The following is a 25,277-nucleotide window of genomic DNA, read 5'->3' on the forward strand; positions in this document are numbered from 1 at the left end:
CAAATGTTTAAAAAACCGTTTGCACGCCCTGTAATTTACATTCATTTGTTACGTTTTTTCTTTCATGGGAAATAATTATTTTCATTGATTTGTGAAGAAAATACGAATTTTACGAATGTGGAAAGATATAATCAGGCCTTATTGATCAGAAACAAGACACGTTATTTTGTCAGTTAGCGCTGCACGAAAAAAGTAATGGCAATGACTGATCACATCAAGTATACTGCATGACAACTCTATATTACAAAAAAAAATAGATTTGATAATCAGTTTCCTCGAAATGGCATTTTGATAATACCCCAGGGAGGAGTTCAATGACAGAAAGAAACATTCTTCAAATATTGAGGCATAACTGTCGTTTATATGAAAACAGTAAAGATATTCTAAGTGAGTGAGAGAGTGACTGAAACGAAGAGAGGGTGAATGACTGAGGTTTAATGCAACTGTTTTGATCAGTATTCCATTTTTCTGATTGAGGGTCAGCTTTATGGAGGAATATGAGTGAGTTCAATTTTACGCCGCACTCATCAATATTGCAGGAAGAAAATGCACAAGGAATGCATTTCATCGGTCCGTCCTGGAATCCTCTGCAAATTTTTAAGAATTCCGCAAATTTAAGCATATTCTGCACCCTTTTTTTCAATATTGTGCAGGTAAACATTAAGGAAAAAAAAACAACACATTATACAGACCTTCATAGTTTAATTCTCAAACACAGAATTAATGTTAAGTCGACAGTACACATCACATCTTGAGTAAGTTTGATGAAAAAGCACCCACACCTTTTTCTGTGTTTGATAATTGAACACTCGCTGAAAGTTACTTTTCTCCTCTCATTCATAACTTAGATGCAGATCAACAACTTCTTGTTTCATGCAAATAACAATTTTATATTTAAACTAAATCTGAAATAATTTCTATTTTCAAAATGATCGATTTTGAAAACGTAATTGCAGTGTCAAGTTCATCTAATATTATTTGAAAGATGCCCCAAACTTGCTTTATTAATGAAGTATCTTTAATCATGATTATTTTGAAAATGCTGTCACGGTAAATATGTCAATTCTTTTTGTGTGTTACCGATCCTACTTTTGACATTACCTCTACTTTTCATTCCGGCTGTCATTCCGTTTTACTCAATTTTTAAAATAAGCAAATTTCGCGGCAGAAAAGTGGCATATTCTGCACGGATTCTGCAAGAAAACGCGTTTTGGTCACAGGATTGTCTGGTCCAAACTAGATTATTTACAGAAGGTCGCCATGTAGAGGGAATATTGCTGTCGCTCAGTTGTAAAACCCGCAGTGGCTTCCCTGGATTGCTGTATGAGAAGCTGTTATTCACTGACTCGAACTGCAAAATATCAATATGCCAAACTTATGTACTGTTCACTTAATTGGCACGTTCGCACAATAGTGTTGATGGTGTTACTGTCAATAATTTGCCGTGACAAAAGGTATACGAAATCTCCTATGAAGCAGCAAAATATAAAACCGACATGTTTAAAATATTCAGTAATATGTATTGACCAAAGAGCAAGATACAATGATTCACAATAGAGCGATTCTAGTACAATGCAGTTGCGACAAATCCTAAGTAATGGGTCACAAAAAATAATACCAACAAACAGACGTCTTGGTTTTCAGTGAAACAGTTATACCAAATGTTTCACAGCAAGGTTAAAGGTTGACGGAGAGCCAGACATATGTAGATGGGTCGAATGATGACACAACTCCAGTATAACTCCGAGCGTAAGTCCGTGTGTGTGTCGTCAACACAACAACCAGTTTTATATATACCACTGATTCTAGAGCATTCAGGTGAAGTGTGGAACCTTCGCGATCGGCCTCGTGTTCAAAACACACCCCAAAGCGTGCAACTCTAAACGATACATTAAAAGTCGTGCTGCTAAAATACTATTACAGTGATACGAAATGGGACCTGAAACAACTATCACTCAAAACTCCAAACATCGTAGCCCAACAACTATCACCCAATCAATAATAATACAAATTACAGAAAACACACTCTCGTAACAATGGGGAAGATGTTCCCCCTTTTCAAGTGTTGAATTACTGAGCTGCCGATAAGTTAATGAAAACAATTGAAAAAGAGGCATGGGAAAAGCTCAAAGGGTATGTAACTTCTGGTGAACTGCAAACGTTTTTAGCTTACACCTCACTGCAACTGTGGCTCTAAAATCCATGTTGAAGGAAAGGATATCGGGATGGGGTTGTTAGGCTCGCTGACCTGGCTGACATATGCCATTGCATCCCATTTGCACAGATGGATGCTAATGTTGTTGATCACTGGATTGTCTAGTCCTGACACGGTTATTTCGGAATACTCTTGACAGCAGCTTAGAACTAAACTCACTCATTCACTCACTCATTAGTTCTGCTTCCACTGGTGTAACTGTTCTGTTCCGATTCCTCACATGAAGCTCATTTCTGATGTCAGATATTGTAAACTAAGCTCACTCACTCAATGTGCTGTGTTTTATGTTAATTTTCATACTGCTATCAAAACATAATGACAAAAACATATTAAAATAGATTCTGTATTTATTCTACAAATACATCTCATTTGCATCATAACAAACCACATCAACACTTTCTACTCACACATCACTCAGCCTAATCCACTCTCATCATGCTTCACACATAAGCTTGTCTGGACATTGGACATGTCACCACAGCTTCAAGGCTTACCTGTCTTGTACAGAGTTTGTTTTTCAACCCATTCACATCAAGTTATCCAATACAATAAACTATATAACAATAACTTCGAGAGGCATTTTAGAAGTTGTCAAGATGACTTGCTGAAAAGGGTGTTAGTACCTAAACCTACACCAGACTCATTGCAATAAAGAGTGAGTGAGTGAGTTTAGTTTTACGCAGCACTCGGCAATATTCCAGCTATATGGCGGTGGTCTGTAAATAATTGAGTCTGGAGCAGACAATTCAGTGATCAACAACATGAGCAATTGGGAACTGATGACATGTGTCAACCAAGTCAACGAGCCTGACCACCTGATCCCGTTAGTTGTCTCTTACGACAAGCAGAGTCGCCTTCCCCAGGACCTTCATGGGTCTTGGTGGGTGACACACATTTCTATGACAATTAAGTCTTGTAACGTTTGACAGCTGAACTGAACCAGCTGGTAATGTTCTGATGATGGGGCTAGAACATTATTTAAGAAGTTGTTATCCATAAGATTTGTCCTTTGTGATTGGAGTCTCTATTTGTACACAATATGTGGTACATAGTCTTAGAGCAAGATCATCCTTCAACACAAACCCCTACCAAGCAACACATCATTACTAACACATGGTATGCTCATCTGGCATTCAATGGACACCATTTAACTGCCTATGTGAAATACCATGTTGCTTGAAGTACAAAATTCAGTACATGAAGACCTGTATTCAGAAAGCTGTTGTAGCACTACGACAATCGAAAGTCTATGATATAGTATAGGAGCTACGACATAACACTGAGATATCGTTGCCACAGAATTCTAGACCACTCTACACTCTAGATACACGTTTAATACATACTGAAGCTTATTCCTCATTAATTGAACCCTTTACTATTAAATGTTTCATTAGACAATTAATATTTCAAGTGCACTACCATAAAATTAACACAATGACAAATATATGTAAACAAGTTAGCAAACAAGCAATGGCCTCAATAACAAACAAAAATGTACACTAATTTTCTTTATCGTTGGCAATGTACAAAATTTCAAAAGTCCAATATGTACCTGCACATCAGAACTTTAATTCAATCATAAAGTAGAACACATATGGGTTTTGTTTCTAGTAAACAAATGCTGATCTGTATGGAAAAACAAGGGCCACCATCAATATCAAAATTATGAAATGCTCTAAAAGATGTCACAAGATTATAAAAACTTGTACATAACATATCACCACAAGCATCCAGAGTTTCAGTCATAATGAAACATTAAAGTCTTATGTTTTCATTGTGGTCCTGTTGTCCAGTTGAGCTCATGCCCTCTTTCATTCACTGAGCTTCTGAGCCGAGGAACTTCTTTGTCAGATTCACAACGTCAGCTTGAAAAAAAAAAACATGTTTAGACATTTTCATGCAGTTCTGCAAAGGAATCTTGGCAGACAAGAGCATAAGCATAAGATAAAGTGTGCAATGATTTACAGGACACAAATTTCTGTGTCCCACACATAAATATTGACAATGGACACAACAAAATAGTCAAGCCCGTTCCCGGGGATGCAGGAAATATCCAAAAACATTTTTTTCAATAAGTCAATCAAGTAACAGTAAGTTATCACCGAGTCTGAAACTAGACAGGTTATGATACTTGCAGTTTAGTTACTGTGATGATCATGAGGGTCTTCAGACATTGTATCCATTTCAATTGGAGAGGTAAAATTTTGAGGATTCACAATCTTAATTTCACTTTATTTGATTTACATTTTTGCTTAAAGTGAATTCATTGGTGTGTTATCAGACTATAACTGTGACTAAAAAGAACACTCATTCACTCTTACATGCATGGGATACTTAATCCTGGAAAAGACAAGACCATTAAACTAAATCAGACAGTTCAACAGACCCATACTCACAGGCAAGGACTGTGGCAGATCTCTGGACATTTTCATTAGAATCCACATATTCATCGTATCGCAATGTTCCTGTCACAAATACTCGGTCACTAGAACACAGAGAAGAATAAAACAGAAAATAAATATGTGTAGATATATTGTAAAACAATCTTGCCACCTCTGAACTAAACAAATTTCTGTTAGACTCAGGAAAGAATAGTTTGGCGTTTCATTATCCCAATGTTCCTGAACTCAAAAATTAAAGAAACATTTGATTCTTTCATTTTAGAAGAGTTTATCTGTAATGATAGATTTAACCACAACTGAGTTGGTTCCACGGTGATTTATTAGAGTCAACTGATTCACTTGGTACCGTTGTGCGCACCCTATTCGCAAGGAAGACATAGTGGGCCATCTTGTGTACACGCTAGGTCTAAAGACATAATATTAATATAACCAGTTTTGGAGTTTCCTAACTTATTTTGAGAAGCACATACATACTACCCCTCAAAAGCAGGTTGATGGTGGTGACTCTCCAAAGCTAACAGCTGTGGAAATTCAACCCATGACATGCAGATCCTAGAACCTTAAGGGAACAAATCTCAAGTCAATTTGGTGGCTACCATAAGCTGTATATTTGAGGTCATTAATTGCACCAGTGACAAATCTACCCTGGGTGAGCGAGTGAGTTCAGTTTTATGCCACACTCAGCTATACTGCATCAATATGGTTGTGGTCTGTAAATAATCAAGTCTGGACCTGAAAATCCCATGATCAACAGCATGAGAATCAACCAACACAATTGGGATATGATGACATGTCAACAAAGTCTGCGGGCCTGACCAACCTGATGCTGTTAGTCACCTCTTATGACATGCATGGGTATCTGAAGATCAACACCAACCCAGATCTTCGCCCGTGTATAGTCTGGACCATACCATCCAGTGATTGATATTGTGAGTAATAATCCATGCATACCCTTTCTTCAAGTTAATGGCGATCTTCTCTCTGAGTCCAGGCTTAAACACACTGACTCTGTGCCAGTCTACATGGGACACTGTCTGACCTGAAACAGTACCAGTGACAACTACAATATCTGTGAGAACAGTGAGCAATGAATGCGTGATAATGGTCAGTAATGCATGAGTGAATATGGTTTTATGCTGCTTATATCAATATTCCATGGTGGGGCTTTAGACATTGTTCCCATGTTGGGAATCAAACCAGCCTCTTCAGTGTGACAAGTGAAATGTGAGTACAGATTGGTTGATCTTACCTCATCCTTTAACAGTATATACACTATATCAGCACCCCAGCTTATATGAAGAAAAGTCAAAGTAACACACATTCAGAATTTTGCATTTTGTGTGTGTGTGTGTGTGTGTGTGTGTTTGTATACTCCCTGGGAGTATACAACTCTTGCTGCCACTGAACCTTAGTGTTAGTGTAACCATCTCCTTGAAACCACAAGATCAAGAGGTGCTGACAAAGTCAGGACATTATAATGGAAAGTCTGTGAATCATGGCAAAGGTAAGGGAAGCAACTCTTGACAGGCACATGAGGTACTTCATAAGGTCAGAAATGGGCTTCACCTATTGCATCTAAAGAAGGAGAGGAAAGACAGACAGATTTACCATCTTGTTTTGTATAAATGGAGTTCGTTGCCATGGAGAAGACAACAACCGGGTGTTCCGCTGACCCCCTCAACTCTGCATCTCGACCAAGGCGTCCAAGAAGGTTGATCTGATTCACACCTGAAGGAAACGATAAATAAATATATCATTTAGTTGACTCAGAAATTCACAGCAAGACAGTGTGGCAGTAACAGAGACTGTTCTACCAATGCAGAATTGTTTCTTTCTAGCTCAACCTAGCAATAAGCAAGCTGTAAGGCAGCAGCCCTCAGATTAATCTAAGAGTGAGTAGGTCAGTGAGTGAGTTTAGTTTTATGCCGCACTCATCAATATTCCATTTATATGGTGGCAGTCTGTAAATAATCGAGTCTGGAAAAGGCAATCCAGTGATCAACAGCATGAGCATCATTCCGTACAATAGGGAACTGATGACATGTGTCAACCAAGTAAGTGAGCCTGACCACAAGATTCCATTACATAGTCACCTGTTATGACAAGAATAGTCACCCTTTAAGGCAACTTGGGTTGCTGAAGGCCTGTTCTACCCTGGACATTCACGGGTCAATTAACCTAAGATAGTCCAATGATTGACTCCATCTTCATAGACTAAAATTTGGAGACACAACAAGTGTTTGCCACAAATATAGCCTTGGCAACGTCACCCACAGATAAAGAACAATAAATTATTGATAACACTGAAAATAAGGTCAAGGTCACCAAAACTGACTTGTGTCTGCATAATCCCCCAATGTAGGCTGTCACCAAATTTGAAGATATTGGGTACAATAGTTCATGCAATATTGCAGTAACAAGAATCTGAAAAGTGGCCAAAGGTTGAAAATCAGCTCAAGGTCACCAAAACTGACTGGTGTCTGCGTGATATCCCAATGTGCGCTGTAACCAATTTTGAAGATGTTGGGTACTATAATTCATGAGATATTCTGTTAACAAGAATCGGTACAGACATACATAACAGGCACCGCTGAATGCATAGTCCCTTGCTCCGCATTGCGGCAGGGGACAATAAGCTAAGTCACCAGGTCTGACAAACCAACCCATGTTGTCACTTTCAATGAGCAGAAGTTGCTGGTGGCAAATTCTAACCCAGAATCCCAAACGAGGTCTGGACAATAACATAAAAAAACATAATGTCAGGCTTGTTGACTTGGTTGTGACATGTCATTGTATCCCATTTTCATACATCAATGCTCATGCTGTTGATTACTGGACTGTCTGGTCCAGACACGATTATTTGCAGACACTGCGCATGCCATATAGCTGGAAATATTGCTGAAATTCCGTCTTAAACAACAAACAAATCATATATGTATACATTTGTTCAGCCAATTACTTTATTCTTTTCATATTTGAATATGATATTTCATGTCATGATGGTGTTGAATGTGTGATTTAGACACGCTTCAAGTAATGATAATAACAGCTTTGGGAAAATCAAAGGTGAAGGGAATTACTATCAAATAACCATGTTTGTTATTAATTGTATGGAAATATACTTTCTGTGAGCAACTTTTGGAGACCAAACATCTAGGTTCATCCTTTAGTAAATCACTTAATGTCTCTAAAATAATCGGCATAAATAGATTAATGTTCCCAGCAATATCAACAAGCAGCACAAAACACAAAATGTCAATGATGACAGCACAAAAGGTGAGTCGCATACAGATCACACTTCATACTCATGTCCCAGTTCTGAAACCAATACTTACTCTTTTCATAACGCATTCCTTGTGTATCACTTGCATTGTCAGTGAAATCAGCCATGTACCGCTGGCCAACACGACGAGACAGGGGAACAAACACCTGAAAATGTTTTTAAAAATCTGCTATGAGAAGTTGCTAGCGGACTTATTGACAAAAAAAAAGGCCACTTCAATAAAGAGCATGCAACAAGACATGATTATATCTTGATGCTGATTTTTCACCTGTCCTTGAACTAAGTGTTTTCATGATCTACAGGTGAGGTAAAAACATAGATATATGTAAAGATATCTAATTTTAGGGGGGGATATTCACATTGTATATGATTATCCATAAATACCATCGTCATAAGGAGCACTAGCCACAAATTTGCATGGTCCGTTAATTCAGATATAATCAATGAGTGAGTGAGTTTAGTTGTGCGCCACACTCAGCAATATTCTAGCTATATGGTGGCGGTCTGTAAATAATATAGTCTGAGCCAGACAATCCAGTAATCAACAACATGAGTATCGATCTACGAAACTGGGTACCAATGACACGTCAACCAAGTCAGCAAGCCTGACCGCCCGATTTTGCAGTACACTTATCAGAGGGGTACACACAGTACGCAGTCTAGACCACCAGTTGTCCAACTTTCATTTTTGTGGCTGTCGTGGTGGCTGAGCTAGCGATTAGGTGCCTGAATCTGAAAGTGCGGATTCAAATCCTGGATAGGACTCAAACTAAAAAGTACTAGAATTTGTACTTTACTGAGAAAGTGAAATCCCAAATATCACATATGTTGCATATGACCACTTTCTAAATGACATCGTGTGATCAAAGCACAGCTGCCTCTTAGAGCAAGCATGGGTTGCTGAAGGCCTATTCTACCCTGGACCTTCACAGGTCCAGATATAATCAAACTCGGCTCTGTGATTTATTCTTCCAGTCCAAAGGTAAAACCCATGTAACATATCCTTGTCTTGAAAGTTTGGTTCGTCAGGAGAGAAAACAAAACAATTTGAAGTTAAGTGACAATGTCTATGGCATAGGTAGTTACTGTTACCATGGATGTATTGTCTGGCGAAATAAGATGGAAGAAATCATAGTATTATTGTGAGTTCAGATAATAATGTGATAAAAAAATCCACCACCTGACATTTTGTTGAACTTGGTCATTCTGATGGTTATACCCGAGACCACATAATGTGGTCTCTGGTTATACAAATCTTGGTTGTATGAAAATACTGAGTATTATAACTAAAATGAATAGAATTATCATTACAACACCTGCATGTTATCAGAAATGAGTGGACCACTGAAACTAGATAATGTCCGCAAAATGCTTGACAACAGGCTATTATCAAGCCTGTTGTAGGCGACATCATACATAGCACAGTGCTCTATGGTCTGTCGTCTAAGGTCCGTTTGAACTTGGACTCATTATTGATGATATTTCTAACTCATACATATAGCAATGAAAACATCGACTGGAACTCGAACGTTGTAAGACACCAGTACTATGGTAGTACTGGCAAAGGTCAAGGTTGACTGTCATCTCTCTCAACAGAGATGTCATCTGTGTTGTTCTATGATGTGTCCATATTTGTAAAATATGTGTTAGAGACCTCTGTCGCTTGTTATTACAGTAAGTGCTTCAAAACCAATGTTGTTTTTATTCTTGTTTAATTAAAAATTCTATCCATTTTTAGCTTTAATGAGCTTTAATACTTAAGTAGTTATGCATAAAGTTTGTTCTACATTGTACTTCCCAACTTGTAAAATGCCACTTAAAGAAGTTATTGAGATATTACTAGCAGTACATCTCCACACAATATACATTTTTCTTGACGCGAGATGGTCAAGGACAAACAATGACCCTAATGAGCACTGACATAACTATAATATATCCTGAATTCAACTAAGCACAACCATAGAATTAAGACTTATACTCTTACATCTACTAGTTTGGCCGATTTACAAGATGCCTACTACACCAATGTTTATCAGGAGTTGGTCTAAAGTCGTAAAAAAAGATGTTTGTTGATAATTACTGAGTCTTGTGTGAAAAGGCAACATTGCCACTGATGAACTACTCTGCTCGGGCGAGTCTTGGCCACAGGTTGTTTATTCAATTTGAACTTGAATCTTGAACAGCCACCGGCACCGATACGTGTGTTGTGAGGACTGCTCTAACCATGTCACGTAGTTCTTAAAATGAATTAAAATAGTACCCGGCTTGTGAGACTACGCAGCATTCTTGAGTAATGCGAGCGTTTGACTCTGACAAAGATCTGCTCCCTGTAACTGTAGATTGCTTCAATTGCTACTTGTTTTCGTTTTGATGTCGCACGTGCTTCCGGTTAAAACTGACAGGTGCGCGGCAATCGAATAAAGGGAGATCACTGTAGTTTGTTTTCACTTACACTATCAGACTTGAGCCATGGCTGATACTAAATGGATTGCAAAGCTGGTTGTTGATATTTTTCTGATAATTCTGAGTGAGTACAAAGTTTAACTACTTACCCAGTTTGTGATAGACCAGCAGGTATATGTTTTCAATGTTAACAGTACAGTATAATTGAGCGAGAGAAGAACTAGATTATGCGGAAGTGCCGCTTGTCTTCAGACTCAGTCAGTGAAAAATACGTAACAGTCAATAAATCATGTGCTATTTATGTTTGTCACAATCACAAGGGCTTTATACTAGGAACTTATTAAGGACATAATATGTCATCAGATCTGCACTTGAGGACCAATGAATTCCCTGTATAGAGTACATTCCAGCTCAAACTGTAGCAGAGCATAAATTCACTGTTTTGTACATAATTTTTTCATTACAAATTAATCAAAAGTATTTATAGCAACTGTAGTTAGATGCACTGTCAGATGTCTTTTATGGACATTTTTGCTGCAAATTTGGTGGTGAATATTGACTTTCGGTAAATCAAGATAAATCCTTAATGTGTATTGAAATTCTTTGATCCACCTTGCAATACTGCTGATGCTCCTATATGTGTTTACAGCATGTTTCAGGTTTGTCCCACAGCATGAATGTTGTTTGTGGTGACCTTAAACCTTAGCCAACACCTACATTCATAAACAAGGGGTGTGGACTTCTGTCAATAAATGCTGTGACACAAAACAGGCCCCATGCAGAGACAGAGTGTTATTTCTAAAAAATAACTCTCACCAATCTCAAACCAAACGCTCACATTTTCACCAATCTCAGAGACTACACATCTTAAAAGATTTCTAAATTAATCAAAGCCTACGGTAAAGAGAACTAATCTCTTTGACACATTATTGCAATGGTATAAGTTTTGACTGTATAGTAAATATTGCCTCTAACTGCTTTATAAAATAAACCTGTCATCACCTTTATTGGTGTAATTAAACTAATATTTCAATTGAGGGTAATTACAATTGAGCCAAGTGTAAGCCTGTTAATTGTTACTCGTGTATACCATAATTATCCATGCATCCAGCAAATGTGTCAACAGGATTAGTGCAAGCAGCAAAATCATTTAGGATTAGAAGAATTATCTATTCTCCTGTCTGTATTCATTTTATTGTTTAAATTTTGGATAAATAGTTAGAAAATGAAAATGTTTCTCAATAGGGTTTTGACCCCCTAATGCAGGTTAATCAGCCTTGTACCAATTCTCTGTGGTCACACCAACTGTATGTAGGAAAGGTGTTATCATATATATCTTGTAATTAAAATTGTAATTAGCAATAGCATCTTGTAACTTTAGACTCTGCTGAACTATTGACTAACAGCTAGTCTCTGAAATGAAAATATTTTACTGAAAAAACATTCATAGTGAAAAAAAATAATATAATGAAATGGAGCCCTGAGACTTTCTTCATTTTCAGCCATACACTGGCTATGGATTTAGCAGATTGGTACAGACCCTGAAGCTAAGGAAATCTAGACTTGCCACATTTTCTAGACTTGTGTGGGCTTTCTTGGATATATATACTTCAGGGTCTGTATGACAGACTACTGAACTAATACTTTTTTGAATAATACTATGCACAGTACACTAATAGTGTCTTCAATTTAAAAGAATAGACCAAAAGGCTAAACATTTGATGCATTTGTTTGAGTGAATGACTGGGACTACTTTAGAGATATATCCTGCAATGTTGTGGTGAATGAACTCACATGTTTGCCATGAGAAAGCAATGTTTGAGTTTGCTATCCCACAATGTCTGCTGTGTTGGGATGAATAGACAGGTTATGTGATGTTAGCGAAGACTTGTACATACTGTGCATGTTGAAAGCAATTTTAAGGTACATCATGCTGATTACATTTAAGTAAAACCTGTACAAACTGACTGCTTAGCTAGTATTCAGTAATGAGTGGAGTAGGTTAGATTTGCAAAGATTTCAAATTTGAAACAGAATTCACTAAAGAAAATTATACATGTAAAACCTTTCTTTTTGCCAGCATGATCAAGAGATTAATTTCTTCTGCTAACATTGTATATTTTCTATTTCATGTCAAGAAAATGTCTGTTACCAGATGTAAACCTACACAGATTGGCTTGGTGAACTATTCACAGTCAGTATATCACAAACTCACACCCTCCCTTATTTGTATTCACAGTTGCTGCCCTATCAATCACTCTCCGGCAAGTTGGAGTGCCGTTCCACCGAGGATTCTTCTGCGATGACCAAAGTCTGATGCACCCCTACAAGACTGGAACCATCAGCGCTGCAGTTTTGTACTGTGTTGGCTTTCTCCTGCCTTCAGCTTTTGTGAGTAACTGCATTAAGCATTTTTAGTTTTTCAATCAGGTGTGGAAGAATCGGCCCATCGCTCCCTCTAACTTTGTAGACCATCAGCCCTAGCCCTAAAACATATATGGGACAGCTGGGCAATTGCTGATGTATTATATTAACTGTAAAGAGCATATCAACATCATATTTTGTATCACTGATTCTTTAATAAACTTGACACTTTCTTGAGGAATTACACAATAGCCATCCTCAATATCTTCAGTGTATATGTTTCTATAAATCTCCACAATGCCCTGGATGCATCTACGGCTGGGCCCAATGAATTTATTATGTCCCTTGCTTGGCTTTTTATCCAGTCAGGTGTCTCCGCTGGGAAGTTGAATGTACCAATCACAGCTCAATTTTGCTTTCAAAATTATCTAAATGATTAGACTTGGCAACACAAATGATGCAGAGGTACTCTGAAAGAGGTAGAAGGAGTTCTTGTTTATTTTGTAAAAGTTTTGGACCTGTCAATTTGTCTGTATGATTTCCCCCAAATCTGAGTCACACTGCGAACAAACCTTCACTGCTTCAACCGCTATATTTGTTGGCACTGGCAAGGTCTGTTGTAATGGTGACCTAGCTGATTGGCTTTTCTGAGAATGTGGAGCCAGCAAAGGGAGGTAATATAATTATCAAGCTGGAGCTGAGCTGGAGACACATCCAGGGTATAGTGGAGACTTATCGGAACGTATACCCTGGAGATATCGAGGATGATCATAATCAGGACCGACAATAGCGATATCCTTCAGTAAATCCTGAATGTAGCTCAGATATACTGTTAAAGATAGAAAGTTGTGCATTCTGAATAGGGGAAAATGGCAACTTCCCAAAATATCCATGAAAGATACACCTCTATAATCTTTAACACAACTTCCTGGTTTATAGTGTATCTGTATAGTCAGTAATAATGCTCTACAGACCATGTTATAAGGAAGTTATGAACACAACAGACACACCCCTGGGGAAAACCTCTGTTGTTGGTGTAGACTTTGCACGCAGGGAACACAGTGTCCATGCTTTTGTTACATATCTCAAGGTTACCAATGAAACCATGATCACTGAAAAAATCTTTGAAGTGTTGATTATGGACCTTATTCTTTAAACAGCGAGTGCATATTGTAAACCTTGGTGTTGTGAATTTCATTGTCAGTCCCTCAGGGTTGGAACACTTTCGTACTTACGTGTGGCATTTGGGTAGCCTAGTGGTTAAAGCGTTCCCTTGTTGCTTCAAAGACCTAGGTTTGAATCCCCTCATGGGTACAATGTGTAAAGGAGATGCTCCTGTTTTCCCAGCACTTGCAGGAATCTTGCTCAAAATGCTTAAACTTACAACTATCTATGATGACTGGCTTTGCTGTTGACACTGGGTGTGAGTCTACACACAGAGTTCCTGTCTGGTTGTCAGCCTCATTCAAGACAACCCACCTTTGTCAAGATGAGGGTGTATTCCTATCTGTCAGTTAACAACTTTTCCTATGTTTGGTAAACTCTCAAGCTGTTTCTCCTGGCTTCATTGTGAGTGGTTTCTAGCTGTCCTCTTCCTCTTTCCGTCTGCAGCTTTCACTGATCCTGGTTGATGTATGCTTTCATTTCTTAGTTGATGTAAATATTTATCATCTTTGCTGAAAATGCTGAAAACTGAATCAAAGTTACATAATCATTTTGTACATACTGTTTTTCGTGATTTTTTTCTGTTTACTGGTGATCAAAGTTTGTCACAGTTCATCTAAGATAAGAATGTCCTCATATCTTCAACATAGCTGAGTAGATTAATTTAAGAACTTTAGGTAGAAACAACATGAACTCAGTAAGTACATAATGCCTGTATGGATTTCTGCAATTCAGTTGTAAAGCTTTTTAGTTCCATAAGGATAACTGTGTTGTAAGAAACGTGTCATTTAATGATGCGGCAGTTGAATAGCCTAGTGGTTAAAGCGTTAGCTCATCACTCTGAAAACCTGTGTTTGATTTCTCACATGGGTACAAACTACAATGACTGAAACCCATTTCTGGTGTTGCCTGCCCAAAAAGCGATGTCAAGCCAAATTCTGTACACTTGCAAATACACTTGCTATCAACTTTCAGATAATAGGCATAGAATCCTTCTTAGTCTACAAGAACAAGGAGAAGACTGATGCTCAAGAGAATGGAATGCTGTTGAAAATGGTCAAGCAGAGCTTTGATTACCTTGTGCCTTTCTTCTTTGGTGCTGCGGTCACCCATTTGACCACAAACATCCCCAAGTATGCTGTGGGAAGACTTCGTCCTCATTTCTTTGACATCTGCCAGCCTGACTGGGCAAGGATCAACTGCTCTGATGGGAATCGTTACATCATTGAAGATGTGTGCACTGGGACTGATGTCAAGGCCATTGAAGAAGCAAGGTGAGAAATAGTGTTGCACTTTTGCAAGGAGAGCAAATTCTCCAAACGTTGTTTTTCCTTTCAATATAGGTATATTTCTTACCAAAATGGCCTTCTAGATTTCCCATAATACAACATGACCAGCTGCTGCTAACATAACCAAAATATAACAAACAAACATAGAACCAAGACAAGTACCAACCAACCATCTCGTAGTTCATCCCCCAACCACTTCTGACAAATTTCCAAATTCAAAATTCATACAAGTTAAGTTGCCATATCTTTCAGACAAATCACACCTTTTTTCAGTCAAACACTAACTGACCTGGCTAGGACAGTCTGCACTTTATGGGTCCCTGGAGGTTAGGGTTACGATTAGTATTGGGAGTAGGATTAGTTTAGGATTTGGGTTAGGTTTATGGTTGGGTTTAGGTTCAGGTTTAGGGTTAGGGTTAGGGTTAACTGCCAAAGGCAGGGACCCATAAAGAGCACATGTAACCCTGGCTGGCATGTGTGCGAAACATGCATTATGTTGGAAGGTGCTGGCTGAATATCCAAATCATCATCTCAAGCCACAGTGTAAAGAATGCTTATATTTAACCAGTTGTTATGAAATTGTTCTTTCTAGCGTTTTACTGGGATTTCAGTGCAAGAAGGATAAATAAAACTGGTTTGTAATCTTACAAGAAAATTGGTACTGAATATGATTAATCATCAGCTTTGCTACATGTACTTTGTTTACTTCCTGTCACTGACAACATGAAAAGAAAGATTGTCTTCTGTATGTTATAGATTACTTTGTTTATGCATTGTCTTATTGACTTTAGTTTAATCAAAACTCAAATTTCAATGGAATCAAATCAAGGTTTTTAATGTCTGATGTACTTGCGACATTAGCCAGTCAGAAACTTTTGATTAGTTGTGTTTATTTCATGGGAAATTTCCAAGACCTGGGTTTGATTCCCCACTTGAGCATAATGTGTGAAGCCCATTTCTTGTGTACCCCGCCATGATATTTCTGGGATATTGCTAACAGCAGTGTAAAACGCAGCTCCCTCTCTCAGTCTTCAGAGAAAAATGTCTCTTCTGTTGCTTGGTGTTCACACAGACCCATCACAAGTATCTCAGTGTACCTCCTACACTACATCTGTAGTGGTACACCAGTACAGTATTGTATCATGATACAAGGGTCACAGTAAAACATTCAGTGATGTGCTGATGAAGAAACATGAAAAATAAGTGGATTTCTTCAAGAACAATTTTAACTATACACAGCAGAATCTGTCCCCAAGCGAATATGTTTGTCTGTGATAATATCCCATCTTTGCTGTTTTTGATTTACCTGGAAAAAGGGAGAGAATGACACAAATGATATCACACTGACATTATTGGGACATGGCTCATATCACTACATAATGTAGTAGTTACTTCATTCTGCTATAGACTCAAATTTATCGACCAAACAACAGCATCCATTTGGACCAAGCTCGAGTGATTGGATGAAGTACTTGTAACTGCTTTGTACCATGCCTCAGTTCTGCATTCAAATTTTGAAATATGTGCTGGACTTTTTAATTTAGAATCAATCTGTTGCAATGTCTAGTCGTGAGTGGGCTAATACTATAGGCAATATTACTCTGTCACAAATTGTTGTCAGAATGGAAAGTCCTAAACTCTGGGATGATACAATCGATGACATGGCTCTATCAAAGGCTGCAATATAATGAAAACTAAATCTACGGTGTTGGACGAAAGCTATTGACAAATAGTTGTCCAAATTGGAGGAGCTTAACTCTGGGATGGTACAATCAATCACAAACTGCTGATATAATGAAAACTAAATCTATGGTATTGGGCTAGAGGTATTGACCCAGTTGTCAATATTGAATCATATCACACCAATGTGCAACATTTAGCAGAACTATGTTTTCAAAAATATTGTCTTCCAGAAATTCAGAACGTATTTTACAAAATTAAGTACTTTGTGACTGATTCAAACATTTTATGATGTATTTGTCTTTGTGGCTCTGAAAAGCTGTCATTATTTTCATTGAAAGAGTAAAACAAAAGCTGGTGATCTTTTTCCAAGGTTTACAAGGTTTATTTGAGTTAGACAGTTATGTTTGTTAGACATAAAAGAGCCAATCAGAGAGTTGCTCCAAATTGTGGCATAGCTATACAATACACCACATCTGAGATCAAAGGGACTGCAATCGGGGCATGGTACAATGTGTCCATGTTTGCCAAGTTGTTGGCAAGGTCTGTCTCTGACTGTATGCATGTAGTAAGCTAACATACAATTTGCATTGTTTCATCATCTTTTTATAGTACTGACATAATAATTTACTGACATTTGAAATTTCTTATATCGCAATATCTGCTTTAAGCGTCTGCTAACTGATACATCATCTTGTTTCCAGGGTGTCCTTCCCATCAGGCCATGCTTCAGAGGCAGTCTACACTATGGCATTCCTCATGGTAAGGCTCTCTGTCACTGGCTATACATGTTCCTCTTGGTAAGGCTCGCTGTTACTGGCAATACATGTTCCTCATGGTAAGACTCTCTGTTACTGGCTATATGTGTTCCTCATGGTAAGACTTGCTGTTACTGGCTATACATGTTCCTCATGGTAAGACTCTCTGTTACTGGCTATACTTGTTCCTTATGGTAAGGATCTCTGTTACTGGCTATACATGTTCCTCATGGTAAGACTCTGTTACTGGCTATCCATGTTCCTCATGGTAAGACTTTCTGTTACTGGCTATTCGTGTTCCTCGTGGTAAGGCTCGCTGTTACTGGCTATACATGTTCCTCATGGTAAGGCTCTCTGTTACTTTCTATACATGTTTCTCATGGTAAGACTCTCTGTTACTGGCTATACGTGTTCCTCATGGTAAGACTCCCTGTCACTGGCTATACATGTTCCTCATGGTAAGACTTTCTGTTACTGGCTATTCATGTTCCTCGTGGTAAGGCTCACTGTTACTGGCTATACGTGTTCCTCATGGTAAGACTCTCTGTTACTGGCCATACATGTTCCTCATGGTAAGGCTCGCTGTTACTGGCTTTACTGGCTATACATGTTCCTCATGGTAAGACTCTCTGTTACTGGCTATACATGTTCCTCATGGTAAGACTCTCTGTTACTGGCTATACTTGTTCCTTATGGTAAGGATCTCTGTTACTGGCTTTACTGGCTATACATGTTCCTCATGGTAAGACTTTCTGTTACTGGCTATACATGTTCCTCATGGTAAGACTCTCTGTTACTGGCTATACTTGTTCCTTATGGTAAGGATCTCTGTTACTGGCTATACATGTTCCTCATGGTAAGACTCTGTTACTGGCTATCCATGTTCCTCATGGTAAGACTCTGTTACTGGCTATCCATGTTCCTCATGGTAAGACTTTCTGCTACTGGCTATTCGTGTTCCTCGTGGTAAGGCTCGCTGTTACTGGCTATACATGTTCCTCATGGTAAGGCTCTCTGTTACTGGCTATACGTGTTCCTCGTGGTAAGACTCTCTGTTACTGGCTATACGTGTTCCTGATGGTAGGGCTCGCTGTTACTGGCTTTACTGGCTATACATGTTCCTCATGGTAAGACTCTCTGTTACTTGCTATATGTGTTCCTCGTGGTAAGACTCTCTGTTACTGGCTATACATGTTCCTCATGGTAAGACTCTCTGTTACTGGCTATACATGTTCCTCATGGTAAGACTCTCTGTTACTGGCTATACATGTTCCTCATGGTAAGACTCTCTGTTACTGGCTATACATGTTTCTCATGGTAAGACTCTCTGTTACTGGCTATACGTGTTCCTCATGGTAAGACTCTCTGTCACTGGCTATACATGTTCCTCATGGTAAGACTTTCTGTTACTGGCTATTCATGTTCCTCGTGGTAAGGCTCACTGTTACTGGCTATATGTGTTCCTCATGGTAAGACTCTCTGTTACTGGCCATACGTGTTCCTCATGGTAAGGCTCGCTGTTACTGGCTTTACTGGCTATCCATGTTCCTCATGGTAAGACTCTCTGTTACTGGCTATACATGTTCCTCATGGTAAGGCTCGCTGTTACTGGCTGTACATGTTCCTCATGGTAAGGCTCGCTGTTACTGGCTATACATGTTCCTCATGGTAAGGCTCTCTGTTACTGGCTATACGTGTTCCTCGTGGTAAGACTCTCTGTTACTGGCTATATGTGTTCCTCATGGTAAGACTCTGTTACTGGCTATACATGTTCCTCATGGTAAGACTTTCTGTTACTGGCTATTCGTGTTCCTCGTGGTAAGGCTCGCTGTTACTGGCTATATGTGTTCCTCATGGTAAGACTCTCTGTTACTGGCCATACGTGTTCCTCATGGTAAGGCTCGCTGTTACTGGCTTTACTGGCTATACATGTTCCTCATGGTAAGACTCTCTGTTAGTGGCTATACATGTTCCTCATGGTAAGACTCTGTTACTGGCTATCCATGTTCCTCATGGTAAGACTTTCTGTTACTGGCTATTCGTGTTCCTCGTGGTAAGGCTCGCTGTTACTGGCTATACATGTTCCTCATGGTAAGGCTCTCTGTTACTGGCTATACGTGTTCCTCGTGGTAAGACTCTCTGTTACTGGCTATACGTGTTCCTCATGGTAGGGCTCGCTGTTACTGGCTTTACTGGCTATACATGTTCCTCATGGTAAGACTCTCTGTTACTTGCTATATGTGTTCCTCGTGGTAAGACTCTCTGTTACTGGCTATACATGTTCCTCATGGTAAGGCTCTCTGTTACTGGCTATACATGTTCCTCATGGTAAGGCTCTCTGTTACTGGCTATACGTGTTCCTCATGGTAAGACTCTGTTACTGGCTATCCATGTTCCTCATGGTAAGACTTTCTGTTACTGGCTATTCGTGTTCCTCGTGGTAAGGCTCGCTGTTACTGGCTATACATGTTCCTCATGGTAAGGCTCTCTGTTACTTTCTATACATGTTCCTCATGGTAAGACTCTCTGTTACTGGCTATATGTGTTCCTCATGGTAAGACTCTGTTACTGGCTATACATGTTCCTCATGGTAAGACTCTCTGTTACTGGCTATATGTGTTCCTCGTGGTAAGGTTTGCCGTTACTGGCTATACAGATCTGCTGAGTCAGATAATTCATGTAATTTGCTTAATTCACATTTTTTGATTACTTCACATAATTTGCCTGATTAACATAATGCATACAATTCACTTGGTTTATTAATCTGATCACAACTATGTTCATCAATTTTGTATAGGGGAGGAGGTTATCAAATTTGGACACATATACTATGGAGAGGGTCAGCAATGTTGTACATGACCTGCAGGGGTTGTCTTACTTTATACATAAATTTTAATTTTTAGGGTGGGTGAGTGGTAAGGGTGGTCTGATCATAATCAAACAGAAATGATTTTGAAACAGCTGGTTTAGTCTTTGGAACTCTTGACTATGGAACATTTGTTCGAAGTTGTCAGGGCCCGGAAACATGTTTTAATTTTAGAAAACTCTCTTCATTTACTGAAAAGTCATGACTGAACATTTCATTAAAACTCCAGGAAGTTCATGTTCATGATATATCAGTCATCATTTTAAAGCAGCAAGTTTAGGAAGAGGAAAATAGGAATATCTGAAAAATGTTGCTAACCAATTTTTTTTATGATTGTTCATTGGTAATGAAGCAAACATCATTTGTGAGATTTCAACCAATTCCAAACACTAGGGATAAGGGGTGTGGGAGTGCCATTCATATTTGTGAATTCTTCTTCATAAAATCATTGTCTACGCCCCTAACCATAAATGATGACCTCTGCCCTATACATCAGATTAGATGCGGGGTTCCATGTTAATGGAGTGCCATAGCCACTAGGCTATACCACTACCCTCTACTGGATGCAACTTTGCAGCTTATAACCAGGATATGACAACTAGCAAGCCAGGAACATTCACCTCCTGAAGTGTGACGGTTTTCAGATACAAGCAAGGAGACTTCAGACAGGTGTTTGTTTCAGATCTACCTGCAGATGAAGCTCACCTGGACCGGCCTGACGCTCCTGCGCCCCACTCTGCAGACGGTGCTGTTCTACATGGCCTTCTACACCTGCCTGTCACGTATCTCTGACTACAAGCACCACTGGAGTGACGTCTTGGCTGGGGCCATCCTGGGGCTTGTTGTAGCTATACTTGTGGTAAGTGACCACTCATAAATTATTCCTTGGCCTCATGTAGCTCTTACATTGTTAGATCTGTATCCTTGGATTGACATCTTTAGGCTTGTAGCTATGGTGAGGTGAGGTGAGGTGAGGTGAGGCGAGGCGAGGCGAGGCGAGGCGAGGCGAGGCGAGGCGAGGCGAGGAGAGGAGAGGAGAGGAATATTCAGCAGTCTGTAAATAATCGTGTCTTGACCAGACCAGTGATCAACAGCATAGGCATCTATCTCTGCAATCATGATATGATGACATACCAAGTCAGTGAGCCTGACCACCTGATCCTGTTAGTTACGTCTTATGACAAGCATAGATTATTGAAGATTAATTCTGACTTGGATGGTCGTGGGTTCTAGCTCTGGATAGACATCATTGTTGATTTTGAAGCTATACTAGTGTACTGAATGTATACAGTAAACAAACTGGAGAACAGAGACCTAAGCGTCCACTAGACATAATACCGTCTTGCCATACATACAGATAAGACTGCTGTGTACTGTATGTGTTTTGAAACTACTTCTTGGTCTTTCAGGCCTATAAAGTATCACCGTTCAACAGAAAACAGAAGGTTGAAGAACACAGAAGAAGTTCGACTCAGGTTTTGAAGGGGGACAGTGAAAACACCAATCTATAGTTACTGTAAATCATGAAATTAATGCGTCACAAATTTAATGCGAGCCCGAGGGTCTAGCCTAAAATGCAGCACAAATTTAATGTGAGGTCAGGAATCTGTGTTGATGATAAAATATGATACTCTAAAGACAGACTTCTTCGTTATCATTCAACCTGAATCGAATCTTGCTAAGCAATGAATGGAAATGAGCTGACGACCTTTTTATAACACTGCCATGTTTCATCATCAGTCCAAGTAAACATGATTGGTCGCTAATGCTTGTCTTATAACAACATTTATACATGTAATCCAATAGCTGAGCAAAGATTGCAAAATGATCCTGCACGTTTGGAGAATGTACGGTCTGTCTGATGTGCTTCAGTGACCTTAAACAATGACCAGTGATTGTGACTTGAGATACCTTTTTTCAGGAAGTGACCTGTGATGGTGTAATGTGTAGTGTCAACACTTCTGCTATTGTAACGTACTGATAACTTGCTGATGAATAAGTTCAGGGATATCAATTATGGTGTTATGGAAGTTAGGGCTCATTTGTGAATTAATTTTATGAGAGATGTCTAAATTGTTGTTATATTCTGTATTGTTATGATTAATACTTACCTGATCATAGTAAGAGGACGAGAGATTCACATGGTCTGTCTTAGTCAGACTGAAATGCCCCATTACAATAATGGGTGAGGAGTACAGACGCATTTTTCACATTAACAAAATGCTCGCATTAGTTTCATGGTTTACAGAAGACCATATGTGGAGACCTATCTGACACACTTGTCACAGGTTTGAGCATTGACAAGAAGTGTCATTAATTGGAAAGGTTACTGTGTGTTGACATTAAAGTGCCATCATATATCACAAAGTAACTTATTCTCAATATGTGTTTATTGATGAAAAATTAAAAATTAATCTACAGTTAATAATTTCATGCTAAATATGAGCTGGGCTGATCATAAAATTTGTCAGCTATGTTATTTTAGTACATTATTGGCCTCATATTTGTATTATGTTTTCAGTCTTCAGTGTTTGTTTTCTTTGTAGTGCCTCTGTATGTTTACCCCCTTGGTAGTGCCTACTATTAACCTGATGAAGGAGCAAGCATACGCTCCAAAATGTCATGTTATAGAGAAGCTGGCATCCTTGAATCTGGCTTGTCTTGAAGAGATCTTAAAAAAGTGAACATGTGACTTTTGGTATTCCTAAAATTGTTTTGATATGGTATCAGCATCATAAAATTAGTACTCTGATATCATGACTTCAATAACATCTCTGGCTTAAACACAATACCACATTTGTATGATTCTTACATTTATGCATATGCACTTTTATTTGATACACACATTTATGTGCCTTAGTCATGCTAGGATTTGATGACTGGGTTTCAATTCCAGATGGACTTGACTAAAGCGGTGAATTATTATGCCCTGTGACACTTTGTGTATTCTGGATGAGGGCATTGACCTGTTATGATATGCCATATATTACTGTAGATAAGCCAAATTTTTAGAACCAAAAATAGCAGTGTGTAGAAGGGATCAGCTTACCTACAGGTAACACTTTCGTCAGTCCTTTTAAGGGTTTAAGAAAATGACATTGTATTGCTTTGTGTGAATGGACAAGAGAAGATGACTTTGTCACTAAAGATGTCAAATTTGCAATTAAACATCACTAGACAAGATTATGTAAATTCCTTTTTTGACATTTTAAATTGATAAACTAGATTGCAAACATAAAGCCAGATATATAGATACCATGTTTTTTACAAGATAGTGTAACAACAGGATTAACTTGTATAACTTAATACGGATTTTTGATAACTGATCACAATGACAAGATGAGCGAAAGTTTATGTTTCAGCTTACCTACTGACTCTGACATGTAGATACAGAATTTAAGGGTCAAGTTAATGGGTCGGCTTATCTATTGAACATACCATGTAGATACAGATTTTAAGGGTCCAGTTATGGGGTCGGCTTATCTATTGAACATACCATGTAGATACAGATTTTAAGGGTCAAGTTAAGGGGTCGGCTTATCTATAAGTAATATATGGTAAGTGGAACATTGCTCAAAGCATTGTTAAGTCAGGGGTTTAAAAATCCCATTGCCGGATGCCCAGGACAAGTCAGTTTTCATTTTGGACAGTCAAATAATGGTATCTTATTTTGTCCGTGGACTAATAGATTATTTCCGGTTATGGTTTTAAACTGCAAATAATCTGGAGCTATTAAAGTTTGCAAAAATAGTAAAGGAGCACTAGTAGAGTGTGACATTATCACTGTTCGATAGATAGTCCAGTAAGTATTAACATCACGCATTGTGTCAAAAAATCAGGGTAAGTGTAGAATTAGTCAGGAGAAGTTACTTTCTTAAAGTCACTTGCCCTGTGGCAAGTGACTTTACAAAATAGTTTTGAACTCCTGGTCAAGTCCATTTCAGTCAGTGTGAGTTTATTAATGTTTTACAGTAATATTCACTTTGTATCACTCATAATCATGTTAGATACAATCTTAACATGTTGTTGTTGCTTGACTTTTTTTAAACCTTGTTGATTGAAGCATGCCTTGTGTACATGCTTTTGTGTCGGGATTGGACATGATGTACACAAATATACTTTGATAAACCGGTGCATGTATATGCTTTTGGAGAACACTGATTTGTTATACTCAATGAATTGATCCCAGAATGTGAATTGATATTCAGTGACAGGAATGTATGACCTTCATGAAATGTGAGCTGACAAGATTGATGAACTGATATTATTGATGAGAATATGTGGATTCAATGGAATGTGAACAGACATTGTTAATGGGAATATTTTGCCTTTTGGAATATGAACAAAGGTGATTAATGGGAATATATTGCCTTATGGAATATGAACAGACATGATTAATGGGAATATATTGCCTTATGGAATATGATCTACCATGATTTGTGGAAACTTATGGTGAAATTCAAATATCTTGAATATGAACTGAAATCAGTATTGAGAATGTATTTTCCAAACACAAGATGAACCTACATTTTCAGTGATCGATGATAGGTCAACATACTTAATATTGTAAAGTTATAATGGTGTAATACATGCTCATAGAATGACAGCAAGAAATTCGGGTTAATGTACTTAGTTAATATTTTATAATCAAAATGGTGTTACAGATACTCACAAAAATGCCAGCAAGAGATTCAGGCAAAATCTGCCATCATCCACATTTACTGTATCATGGCCAGTATCAATGTACGTGGTATAAAGTGTTTTGGTTGTTAATTTAAAGACCTTTGGCACGTAATGTTTCCTGACGTTGATCATTGATCAAAGATTCAGGTGGAAAGCTGTTTAAGGAAGCT

General features: G+C 38.4%; 2 protein-coding genes across 2 annotated transcripts; one reads left to right on the top strand and one right to left on the bottom strand.

Annotated features, from left to right (window-relative positions):
- Positions 1 to 1,499: 1,499 nt before the first annotated feature.
- On the bottom strand, positions 1,500 to 10,315 carry LOC137261186 (single-stranded DNA-binding protein, mitochondrial-like). Its single transcript, XM_067798890.1, has 6 exons — positions 10,161 to 10,315; positions 7,953 to 8,046; positions 6,226 to 6,345; positions 5,569 to 5,656; positions 4,612 to 4,700; positions 1,500 to 4,080 (listed from the first exon to the last, which is right to left on the bottom strand). Exons 1-6 carry the CDS (start codon positions 10,182 to 10,184, stop codon positions 4,031 to 4,033), a joined length of 465 nt encoding a protein of 154 aa, XP_067654991.1. The 5' UTR covers positions 10,185 to 10,315; the 3' UTR covers positions 1,500 to 4,030.
- A 10-nt stretch (positions 10,316 to 10,325) lies between these two features.
- LOC137261188 (phospholipid phosphatase 3-like) lies at positions 10,326 to 23,176 on the top strand. Its single transcript, XM_067798892.1, has 6 exons — positions 10,326 to 10,427; positions 12,543 to 12,694; positions 14,807 to 15,105; positions 17,505 to 17,562; positions 21,107 to 21,283; positions 21,834 to 23,176. Exons 1-6 carry the CDS (start codon positions 10,370 to 10,372, stop codon positions 21,933 to 21,935), a joined length of 846 nt encoding a protein of 281 aa, XP_067654993.1. The 5' UTR covers positions 10,326 to 10,369; the 3' UTR covers positions 21,936 to 23,176.
- The last annotated feature ends 2,101 nt before the right edge of the window (positions 23,177 to 25,277 follow it).

The sequence above is a fragment of the Haliotis asinina genome, chromosome 14, assembly GCF_037392515.1.
Source record: "Haliotis asinina isolate JCU_RB_2024 chromosome 14, JCU_Hal_asi_v2, whole genome shotgun sequence".
NCBI classification, from domain to species: Eukaryota; Metazoa; Mollusca; class Gastropoda; order Lepetellida; family Haliotidae; genus Haliotis; species Haliotis asinina.